The sequence below is a fragment of the Calonectris borealis genome, chromosome 2 (assembly GCF_964195595.1).
Source record: "Calonectris borealis chromosome 2, bCalBor7.hap1.2, whole genome shotgun sequence".
Taxonomy (NCBI): domain Eukaryota; kingdom Metazoa; phylum Chordata; class Aves; order Procellariiformes; family Procellariidae; genus Calonectris; species Calonectris borealis.
Window position 1 is genome coordinate 147,196,590 of NC_134313.1, and position 12,752 is coordinate 147,209,341.

At 38.4% G+C, this 12,752-nt stretch overlaps 1 protein-coding gene across 1 annotated transcript in view; it reads right to left on the bottom strand.

Moving 5' to 3' along the window:
* Positions 1-12,752, bottom strand: part of ADAM22 (ADAM metallopeptidase domain 22) — a 146,146-nt gene that overhangs the window by 41,795 nt on the left and 91,599 nt on the right. Inside the window, exons 6-11 of the mRNA XM_075143828.1 lie at positions 11,763-11,826; positions 11,044-11,113; positions 5,564-5,634; positions 4,217-4,291; positions 1,497-1,568; positions 312-478 (exon numbers count right to left, since the gene is read on the bottom strand). Of these exons, the coding sequence (XP_074999929.1) occupies positions 312-478; positions 1,497-1,568; positions 4,217-4,291; positions 5,564-5,634; positions 11,044-11,113; positions 11,763-11,826 (519 nt within the window). The remainder of the gene's footprint in view (positions 1-311; positions 479-1,496; positions 1,569-4,216; positions 4,292-5,563; positions 5,635-11,043; positions 11,114-11,762; positions 11,827-12,752) is intronic.

Consider the following 12,752-nt stretch of genomic DNA (forward strand, 5'->3'; position numbering starts at 1 on the left):
CAAGGTGGAACCATGAATCACCTTCCAGGCAGCTGCGATTGCAGAGTAGGTAATTGCACAGAATAACCAAGGATGCATGCACATGCAGCTCGGGCTTAGTAGGTTAAAACTAAAATGAGAGTCAAACCTCTAGTTGCACTGGCAGGCAGTTTGTGCATTAACTTTTTCCCACCTCCCCATCAGAAACATTATTTTGTGAATTATTGCGGATTATACACACAATAGAAAGGAGATGCATCAGCCACTTGTGATAAGCAACCCCCAAGGAAAAAAAAAAACCCAGTAATGAAACATCACACGAGGTTACGTACGAAAAAAGGTGAACAGCGTCACTTTTCTCTCTGATAAAATCCCTCCTATATTTCATAAACTCACGTAGGGTCACCAAGGGGTTTTCAGATATGGTGAACTTGTTATCAGTAGCCCAGGTTTCCATGGCAACCAATACTATCCTGGTGTTAAGTTGTTCTTTATATATCTAGTACATTAACAGAATGAACAAATATATTATGTCAAATAGAATAAAGGTGAGGTTTACCCCTTTTTTGTAATAGTTTGCATTTTTATATAACTAAATATTTAGCTTGTTCTAGCACACTTTAGGTTCTCACAGGTGATTGTATCCCCCTTAAAATCAACAAACAAACATGAAAACAAAGTAAAATCTAAATTTTAGGCCTAATTCTTCAACCAACTCTCTCACCCTGCAAAAAGATTCCTTGCAGGTCCTACACAGGCAGAGGTGCATAGAAGGGAGATGGAATTTTTGAAAAATTACTACAGAACCATTCCAAATAGTTCAAAGATTTGGAATTAATGGGTCTCTTACAACATCCAGCTCACTCCAGTGACACATGAGGGCTCTCTTATACCAAACAGTAATCTATAAAACCACAGTTTTCACTGTTATTCGCTTCTACAGGAGTATTTAACCTCATGCTGGCTGAATCAGGAAAAAAGGGCCATCCTTTCAATGCTGGAGGTTAATACTCCATACCAAATACTTCCAAGAGTGGGAACCGTATTTTTCTTTTTCTAGTAATACTTTCCTGTGGTGAGGTGCAAAAGCCAGCAGCTCATCCAATTTAGCATCACAAATATAATCCACATAATCCACCTGTATGTCCCTGTTCTAACTCATTTACTCAAATGCACTTTTTCTGGAGAAATTTTAGTGCATTCTAATTTCAGATTGTCTTTTGGGTTTCAGGTTGTCAACATAGGGATCCTGTCATATCTAAGGTGCTCTTTAAAACTCAGACTCAAGGGATTGATCCAGCAGGATACTTAAATGTTTGAAGCCACAAAAAATGTCTAATGCTTTATGTTACACAAAGGCTTTATAGGTGGCTGACTGTGGTTCTAGATGAAAATTTGTGATCTTCACATATGTTATTATTAGGTATACCATGAACTGACAACTTCTGCATCCATCGGCAGGAGAATCATATGATTCATCTCACACGTAAAAGAACATTTAGTTGAGTGATACTTACTAAATCTGCCATGTTCACAACCGATTTAGCATAGCTGTTTGTATGGCCGACTGACAAGCGGTGCTTTTTACACTGCGAAACAAACACAGACAAGTTACATATACAGACTTCAGAAAAATAAGCTCCATTTCCAAAAAAGCACAAAGTAAAAACCAACTACATCAACAGTAAAAACCCTGTGCAAGGTTTGGTATCCCGTGCTGAATGTAATGTTAATGAGCGACAGTAGAAAATTGCTCAGAAATGCACGTTACTGATATACTTTACGATAGCTGTTGTGAGGATCTATTACTGTTTGGAAAGTACTCTAAGATCTTCACTGAAAAATGCTATAGGAACAGGAACATATTGTTACTTTCTTCATTATCTTTATCATTGGCAATTTTAAAGTCAATTCCAAATGCCAATACAGAAATTAGCAACACAACTTCCATAGTTGAGACTCTTTTAGAGGTGTTACCCCAAGAGCACCTGCATCTGTGTTTTAATCAACGAGACTTCCTATTTTTTTTCAGTTCTCTCTCTTTAGCTGTCTTCTGGATTTCTTCATGTGCAATTTCACACTCCGTAATGCCACAGTAACTGTTTCAAATCACTTTAGCAATCAGACTGCAATGCACCTTTACTGAAATCTGTAATACAGTGCTATAAAGATGACACTGAAGACAGCTGTCCAGGTACTCCTATTTGCAGAAAAAAAAAACTTATAAATGTAAACCATGGGTTTGAAAGTCACAAGTATCTTAGAAGAATTTAGGACAAAAGGCCCAAAATTTTCAGAAATGTTTAACTATCTTGTGCCCCATGACACTTGATTTTGGAGTGAAAGTTGTCCACATTTTCTTGAAGGTAGGATCTTTTAGTGGGCAAGAAGAAGTGCCCAGCAGCTAGGGGATGGGAAAGGCATGCTTTCAAGCAGGAATGGGTGAAAAACCACCAAAAATGAGGAAGTTACACTTAGTAAAAAAACAGATGGACAGGATTGTGAAGCTAAAAATGGTAGAAAGGATGAAATGAAAAAGCTACAAAATAAATTGAAAATGAAGCACAGGGACAAAGGGAAATAAGTATACTACTCAAGTCTCTATTTGCAACTAAAACCTCAAACTTTAGGCCTCCAGCTTCTCTAAGCATCCTACGGAAATGTTTTCAGTATACTAATTTAGAAGCCTATTTCAATGTTTGGGTTTTAAAAGCTTTATTCCCTGAATGGAAGCAATGGTTGGACAAGCAGCCGAGGGGGGAGACAGGAGGGCACCGCACCCCTGGCAGGGGGCCTGGCAGGACGCAACTGGCTCTGCGAACCAGAGCAAGAAGCACGAGGTTCATTGCTCCCTCTGAGGAGCAATGGGGAGGGTGAATGGTGAAAATGGCTCCAGCTCTACGGGTGTCAGCTCCATGCTGCGTGCATCTGGAGTGCTGCACCTACTGCACGCATACAGAGTAATCCAAATACACGCGCGTGCTAGCCCAGGCCGTGGGGAAGTGAGGAGCCCAGAGCATAAGACACTTCCTTCTGCCAGGAGGAGATTATTCAGCTTCTTTGACCACAGACATTCACTGGCGTTTGCTTCAGAGAATAAACTCCTAAGTGGACTAACTCTCGCAGTAGCTATAATTAACCAAAATTAGGAAACATTGTCCTTGGGGGGAATCAGCCTAGACAGATAAGGTCCCAAGGGGCAAGTTGTGGCTTCAGGTCTTCAGGATCAAACACAATGACACCAATTTAGGGAATTCTCCATCCAGTATTGTTCATTTTAATCCAAGAATTTATTGCTATGCTCACCAAACTGAGCTGAGGAGGAGTATGCTGTCCAAGGACAGTGACACATTCCGTTTAAACTCTGATGTCTATTTTTGCCAATTTGGGTAATGCTTCAGAGAAGCTGCACGTTACAGAAAGGGTAGATAAAATATATAGATACATTTTGATTTTAAAGCCATAAAGGACCACAAAATCAACTAATGTCACCAGTTGGAGGGGCACCACCAGTCTCTGAACTCTATCCAGTTACTTCAAGATCAAATCCTATTGTTTGTGTTTGACACCACCACATCTTCCAGAAATACACTGTCTGGATTTGAAGACTGCAAGCAATGGAGAATTCAGCATTTCCTTTAATATTCCTTTCATTAATTATTAATCATCTTCACTGACATAAATCTGTGCCTTTTCCCACTTGAATGAGTCTTCATTTTTCTTCAATACACTAATCTTTATTATGTCTCTACATTAAAGAGCCTATTTATGTTCTCCCAGCGAAAGTATACAAGCTTAACAAAATAATTTTCTCTATATTGATTTCAACGTATCAAAAAAATTTAGTCACTATTAATCTCCCCATTGTCAACAGCTGCTACACAATTGCAATAAGTGCGTTATTGATTGCTGAGTGGCTATAACTAAGATAAGTGCTCAAGAAAACCAGAAAGAAAATCATCAGCTTAAGTCACACTGACATTAATTACTTCATGACACAAAGCTTTAATTCATGACCCTTCTGTCTGACACTCAGGCCTGGTTGCATTCTTGGTGAAATTACCTTGCCAAAATTCAGAAGCAACTTCATCAATGGTTAATGAGACCATAACCTCTTCTCTTAAGGGCATACTGAATTTATTCTGGCCATATATTGTTCTTTATTGTTATCCTTTATCAACCAATTAAGACAATTTGATGTTAATAACTGTAAGATGTTGAAGTGTGTCAGTCTTACCATTAGATGATCATTTACAATCATTAACTCAATGTATTTTGTTTCCTCTTCAACTTTACGTGGAATCTGACGAATCTACAGAGACAGTACAACTGTAAGAGAGTCTTACAGAGAAAGTGTAACTGGTAACTAGACATTACTTCAGAAACCAAACTTCTCATGCATACATTTTTTCTATTGTCTTAATTCTGGTCTCAGATATTGATGAAACTTCTGGTGCTTAGTTGCATAATTTTAAAAAATTCTTTCACCTCCACCAGGACATTTATATGACCTTAAACGATGAAATCAAGCCTTTCAATCCATCTAATCCCAAGTTTAGTTTTTTTGAAAGAAAAAGAATCCTCAGTGGGGCCTATATCTATAAAAATGGCTTGTGTCAACGATAAACTTTTTTTTCCACAGAGAAAGGGATACCTCCTGCATTCGTTATGAAAAATCTCTGTAACAATTCTATTATTTATTTGCACACTGCTCAATTCACACAGTGAACGCAGTACTTACCTCTGTTTTACGCTTACTTTGCACTTAGAAACATTTATGATGGTGCTTCTTCATGGTGTCCTTGTTTTCCTGGGTTTTCCAGGAGAGTTATTACATCGTTATGATTTAAAAATGCAGAGTAATGGCTAGTTTATAGAAAGGGAGCAAACCACCTGATATAAAGTAAGACCCCCAAGAATGACTTCTGGAATTTCTCCAATGTCTTTCTCACTTTTCTTTTGCCTCTGAGAGGCTTGCATTAGTTAGAGATGTTAAAGTCATCTTCCCCTCCCACTGCTCTCAGTATTTCATTTTTGCCTGCACTGTTCAGCCCCCCTGACGTGGCTCTGTTTTGACCTGTACTATTATTTGAGCTCCATTCCTAAAATGCAAAGAATTGCTGCTATCTTTCCAGGGTACAGACAAACATCTGCACTTAGTGACTCCCCCACTTTAATAAACAGGGAATGAACTCTCAGTTTAGAATATTTATATTAAATCAAAGTCAAGTGAGATAAAGTAGCTACTTGTCACCATTGCAACATAAAAAATATTTGTAAATGTTTCACTAATTGGGAGTTTCTGATAAAATTCTATACTCAAAATGAGAGAAAATACTTTAGCTACTTTTTCAGCTGCAATTTAGCAGTGTTTAACAATTTTATAACTCTTCAGGTAGGTAATGTCCAAGAGAACCCAACAATGTTTTGTCAACATTAGATACCTCTTTTTGTAATAGCTCTATTGATACAGAGACCTCATGCCAAACCAGCAGCAGCAGGACTCCATCTGGACAAATTAATTCAGCAGACACAAAACAAACTTGATGGTATATTACTTATAAACAAGCATATTGACACATACCTGCCTTTTACTTCTTTTGTGTCTTGGCTTTACCACAAACTTCTGCGATGTAGTATTCATTTGCCAGAACTCTAAGCAGAAAACACAGGCAAATACATTGCATGTTTACAGAAATATAGCCCAGCAATTAGTGACCCTGATGCCGCATGACAGTAGTATGGCATTCTTCCACACATCAGATGCGGTAACAACTCCCTTTTTCAAGTTTCCAGCTAGAAAGGAGGCAACGTTACAGATGCTTCCCAGTAACAGGGTTCTTATTAAAAACTCTACTAGTGATAATCCGGGTCTGCTGAAACAGATGATCTGTGGGTGTCACGCTTCAGAAAGCACAGCAGATGTTCCACGCCAAAACTTCACCAACACTGAGCATGTAATATTATTAGCACAGTGCTTCCACGGAGTGAATCACATTTTTGGGAATTCAACAGATATTCAACAGAGCTCTCGCAATAGCTACCTAAATTAATAAGAAGAGCACGGAAGGCAGAATTAATGCTTTAAGATGATTATATTCACAAAGTAAAATGTGTTAGAGTTGGAAGAAACCTTATGAGATTTTGGCAATGCTCACTATCAATACAATATTCCTCCCTGCTAATCCCACTGTGTCTTTAATTTCTTAAACCTCTAATCATAAGCACCAAGTAGTTTATTCTTTTGCCAAATCCCTTTCACCAAATCTATTACTAGCTGCTCACAGAAAGGGACACATTATAAACTAAGCAGAAGACAATACTTGCTCTCACCCTTTTAAATGTCCAAGAAGTATTTTTCCATCTTTAATTTTAGATTCATAGTCCCTGCCTCACTTTTCTCCATACAACAGAAATCTCTTTCCTTATCTTGTATAAACATGTTTATTATTCACATAACCCCAAGAAGATCTTTTTTTGAGACACGTAAATTAAATGTTTGCAGTTGTTAATTTTGTAATATGTCTTTTTCTTTTGTCCCCTCCTTTGTACGTTCTCCAGCTTTGGACACCCTTTCAGACTCCAGGGATTGAAAACCGCTTTCAGTATTCCAGAGTGATTTTATCAATCCTGCAGAGAAGTAGACAGTACTATAGAAGCTGTGTAAATTAAGGGACTTCCAGTTCACATACCTTTGTACACAACTTTTGGTTGTGTTACAAAATCCTAAACAGTTCAGTTTTGCTGGTGAGACAGGAAAGTTTCTCACAGCTCCACCTCCCACCTGCTGTACATTAACTGTGCAATTGCTGCATGAGGTTCAAACAATAGGATTAAAAACAATGCTGATTGATAGGAATTTGACAAGGCTGCCATATCAGCAAAACTTCGAAACACGAAGCTGAATTCCTCATCTGACAAAACATTACCAGGCATAAGTGCTAATCTTAACTAGGTTTGTCTTAACAGGAAAGCAAAGCATGCCTAACTGGTATTGTCTCGGGTAAATCTTGGGGATTATACTGTCATTTTGGTATGTAAAGTTTGCAGATATCTTTTTATGGAGGGGCCTGGACAATCACAGGCCCTCTGCTTAAAAATGTTTTCATGATTACACCAGTGCACTTGAGGATTTTCTTTACAAAAGGGACCTAAAATAAATTAAATCACATCCAAGGGTCCCTATTTATTGCTTAAAGACCTGCAGTCTCTAGAGCTCCCAATGATGAGAAACTAAATCTTGAAAATTTTTTTACAGATTTGTTTTTGATTATGCTTTACACATGTTGATTAATTTAGTCTGTGTTCTAGTGCCACACAACTGGCTCTCAACCTGTTATTTTAGGCTTTATATCATGTTTAATGAAACTGGTAAAATACAACTTTTCAATCAATAAAATCATAGAATGGTTTGGCTTGGAAGGGACCTTAAAGATCATCTAGTTCCAACCCCCCCTGTCATGCGCAGGGACACCTTCCGCTAGACCAGGTTGCTCAAAGCCCCATCCAACCTGGCCTTGAACACTTCCAGGGATGGGGCATCCACAGCTTCCCTGGGCAACCTGTTCCAGTGCCTCACCACCCTCATAGTGAAGAATTTCTGGTAAAATAATAATTTACAATATGTATATAGGGTCTCAGATAACTTTACCAGCAAATGCGATCATTTTACCCACCATCGGAAGTCAGTCATCTCTAGAGCGGAATGATGCAGCCATTAACATTAACACATTAACACACATTAAGACTGCGCTATAATTCACAAGCTGGATAAATTCACGCAGGGTGCATTTCCAGCCAGGGACCCTCAGGCAAAAGAACATGACCAGCAAAATCACAGGAAATGTAGATAGCTGAGAAAGCCTAGCAGAAATCTTGATGGGAACATATTACCTTGAAAAAGTGTAATGAGGATTCATTGAATCATAGAATCATTTAGGTTGGAAAAGACCTTTAAGGTTATTGAGTCCAACTGTAAACCTAACACTGCCAAGGCCCACTAAACCATGTCCCTAAGTGCCACATCTACACATCTTTCAAGTGACCTCAAAAGAAAAGGACATCTGTTATGCATTATTTGAAAAACAACACCTTCAATTACATAGTGTTGTCTAAGACCATGCCAGGGCACTATACGTCTTAATACAGATTGTGAGAAAAAATACAGTCTACTAAATTATGAAGACAAATGCTCTAAGCATGCCAAGTCATCCATGCAAGCTTTCCTTATTTAAAGTCCTCATTACCTCCTCAGACCATTGCAAAATACAGTACAATTAATTCTTTTCTGCAATAGCTTGCTTTTTTTTTTTTTTAAATACCCAAGGAGCAAAAGAATGTAAAAAGTACATTGTTATCGAACTGTGGTATAATAGTGTGTGCTTTTACTATCACTGATATTGAGTAATCCCTATTACTTGACTTTTTTTCCTTTCTAACATCAATATTGAAGCTGATGATACATCCAGTCCATTCCTAACACAGTTCTGAGTGGAAACCTTAGCTTACACACAGACTCTTTTAAAGATAAGAAGAAAATCTGGACGTCAAGGAAGATCTCCTTAGGCTGGGCAAATTGATAAATTATGAGAGCAATAAGATATAAGAAATACTGATGACATAACCTAGCACAGTGGTTGCTACTAATAATAATGATTCTGCTGTAGTACTTAAAAAAAAAAAAAAAATCAATCAATCACAACAATACTATTAGCAATTAATTGCAAATATTGTTTAAAGAAAACAAAAAAAAAGTCAAGACAACAGTCAGCACTCTCCAGACTGGCAGGGAAGAGGCAGTGCCAAGCAGAAACACTGGTGGGGCAGCATGTGCGAGGAGGTTCTGCAAAGGAGAAGGTGGGGCAGGGTGTGCAGCAGGTTGAGGGATGAACGATAGAGCTCCTGTGGGCACAGGGAAAAGGGTGGGGAAGCAGAAGGTGGTGCAGACTGCTCTCATCCTCTGGAGCTGTGGCTATGCATGAAGGATGACTTAAAGACAGAGATAAATTGAATAATCACAAAGAAAAATGGTGGGATTCCTAATGAGGATATAATCTACTACATCTACTGAAACTTTTACTACAAACCTCAGAAACATCTTTCCAAACAGTTTTACAAAAACAAGTATGGGCATGTGGGAGAGTAGACCGAGTTAAAATTTATTTCTCCATATATGGGATCCTAAACATAAAGCGATAGAAGATTAGCACCTTATACCTCTTATCCACATTACAAATATTTGTATAATTAAGACCACCAGCACTCCACAATTAAATCTCCTTTTCAACCTTTTCTACGATCTTGTGATTCTAATTCAATATAATGGCAACATCTTCCATTATGTCACGTGCCGGGCTTTGTACAGCAAAGCCAGCAACTATTTACTTGTTATCTACAGTAAAATCAAAACGGTACAAGCATATCTGGATTTTCATGAAAAAAAAATGAAGCACTATTTTGACAGTTTTTTTGAAAATCAAGAAGCTTTGGTGGAGGTGAAACTGGTGGATCATACGTGCAATGAATTCCTTCTCATAATTTTAAAAGCAGAAAATAATTTTATTCCAAAAGCTTGAAAACATAAAATTTCACTATCAGGTAATCTTGTAAGACAGCTGATAGATACTTAAGTATCAGCTCTAGCAGTCTCTTTAACAACCTGAGACAGAAGATTTACTTTAAACTCAGCAGTGGTTGCATTATTTCCAACCTTTCAAATGACATATCCTCAAGAAAGTGTGATAAAAGATGCCCTTTATTATTTGGCCTTATGTTCAATAAATTGTTCTCATTACACTACCATCTCCACAAGTACAGGGAGTAACCATGGTACGTGTCTAAGGAGCATCTACATAGGAAGCTTCACGATACAGATGTCGACGTCTTGCACTGCATGAGCCTTTTGTGCTGTCCTTCCATCCCAATGCCTCCTCCACCTCACCTGGGCAATCATCAGCGGAGCACGTGAGGCACCAAGCTGGGATACTATTTTGTTTAGACTCAGAAAGACTCCTTCTTCAGAACTGAAAGCAAGGGGACCCAACTGTAGCAATTTCCCTTGTTTTTTCTCATTAGCTTTCTGAATGATTCTACTTTGCTTAACAACTAGCAAACCTGCACACACTGTGCTCCAGGGAAGGACCCATCTATGTGCCATACCCAGCACCGTAAGATCCCAGATCCAACTGTTACCATAGGACAATAGTTTGTAACAAGATGACTGGACATCTGTAACTCTCCTGAAGAAATTAGTCTAGAAGTGGTTTCTACCAAAATGACAGTGTCTATGAAGGATAGCTATATTCATCTAGGATATATTTTGTAGAGTAGAAAAATGCATCTGTAAAACTGGCAAATCCTTGACTGAATGGGCATATGCCATAGATCAATTAACAAGCCAACTTCTCAGATGAAAACTCATTTTTTTAAAAACCTCCTCTCCCTCCACACACAATATAAACTGTTTGTGGGGATTCATCACTACAAGCACTTGAAACCACTTCTGCCTCCAAATTCATTTGTACTGAAATGCATGATCCACACTACAGCCAGTACTGTGAAAGATGCTCAACGGACTGGAGATGAGAGAGTCACTGAACAGCAACAATATTTGGCAAGTTCTTGTCTTCCAGGCTTATGCTCACACCGTGGTACTCACCCTGTATCTCAAAACAGGAAAAATCCATGAAGAGTTATCAACCACTGGCAATGTAGGGTTTATTTTCATTATCTTTAGGTTACCTCAGTCCTTTCCTTTCTAAAACTACTAGCATATAATGCAGTCCATAGACCGCATGACTTGTTAAGAGAAACGTACATCACAACATGAAGGTTTAGGAGAGGTTTGATTCATTGGATTCAGGGTTTTTTCAGCGCTTCAAGTTCTTTTCCAGTATTTTCAGTGTTTCAGATTCTTTTTTTTTCAGTGCTTTTTTATTTAATTGGGAAAAAGAAGAGATATACAAATAAACAATATAGTATCAGAAGATTATCTATCAAATACGAGTAAAAAATTTGGCCTTAGACTAAAACAAGTCAATAGTCATGAATATTAAAAAATCATACCAGATGGCAGGTCATCCGAAGGAAACTCAAACAACTTGGATTTGTAAACAGAGTGGAAATGGAAGTCATCCTGAAATAGTAAATAATTGCATGTATTAAACCTGGATAAACTAATCCATCTCATGAGCATCAAATAGTTCAAAAGGTCCTTGTTATCAAACACCTACGCTGGTGAACATGCAAGTTGCAAGGCACCATTACTCTACACTCTTCGCCTTTTCCCAACTGTGATGTGATCGCTAACGCCACAGTTAATCATCTTTTATTTGAAATATCTGAGTACATCAAATGGAATGGCTGAGCACGCTTAGAGTTAGGCTTAAGAGAGCTGCCCAGGGAACAATGAGAGTCACAGGAGCTGCTGACCTGGAGTCAAGGCCAAACCAGGAGGAGAGGGATGTAATGAATCCAGAGCGGGAAGTGGCAGAGAAGGGGACAGGGCACTCACAGGCTTCTCCTGCAGACTCCAAGGGACCCTCATCACCCTCTGGTGCTGCACTGCTCTACATCCAAGTGTTACAGAGTACACCCATACACAATACCACTGCCTAATTTTTGGAGGTCTACTTTTGTCTGTGACGATGGGGACTCACATATGAGGTAAATGATTTGGGAATGAGGGGATGACCCTTTGGTCCCAGAGCCTTTCGCCCACCCTGTACCCATGAATGTCTGTATTCAACAAACAACACAGGAGGACTACTATAAGTTCTACTTACATCTGAAGTATAGTTTTCATCTGGCTCAATAAGGTAAGTATGGTTTCCATCATAGAACATCCCACTGTCAAGAGCAGGAAATGTAAATACTGATTTAATAAACAAATACTAGTGCAACATGGAAGTAAGTTTAAGAAGTTCATATATTTTAAGAATTTAAATACTTAGAAAAGGAAGCAGTTAAAAATGGTTTCAGGAACTGAACATAATTCTGAGTCAATCTTTTGTTTCTTCGCTTCAGAAAGAAAGATATTCTCTCCTATGGTGATATAGACTCTTTTTTCTTCCCTAAAGCTTCTCTACAACATATATATACACCATGAAAATTGGCTAATTTAGCCAACTGAAAATCCAGTGCAGAGCCCCCACTCCCATGCAAGAGAGATCTACCTGCAACAGATAAATAAGGGACCTGTCTTTAGAAACACACGTGTTTGGAACATGTGCACAGCTTTCCCCCAAATAAAAATATTATTGAATTGAATTGATCCTTAGGTTTTAATGGTTTTGATTAACTCTTTCCTGAGTAATTTCATATAATACCAAGTACAAAGGGCCTAATGGGCTCTTTTGGGCATAGAGGCCTGTTTGGGGCATTTCGGCAATAATAATTGTAACAGATGGTCTCTTCTTTTTAAATTGAGTTAGTTTAAGTTTATATTTCTAGGAAACATTAATGGCTATATGCATTATCATATGAATATGGACATTATATGATGATCATGATAAGGAGATAGGAAACCCCGTCAGACAGGCTTCCAATGGGTTGCGGTGAAAAGAGATACAGGGAACCAAGCCTTCTGCCATACCCATGGTTCTGGCAAAGTACTCATGGTCTCTTCCTTAATGGCATAAAATCTTCTAAATCACAGAAATTTGAAGGTCGTTCATGATAAGCACACTGCTATGTGTCTCAGAAAATCTGTCACTTTGCTGGCTGACACACAATCACCAATTTTCCGTATTAAATTCCAACACACAGTTCAACTC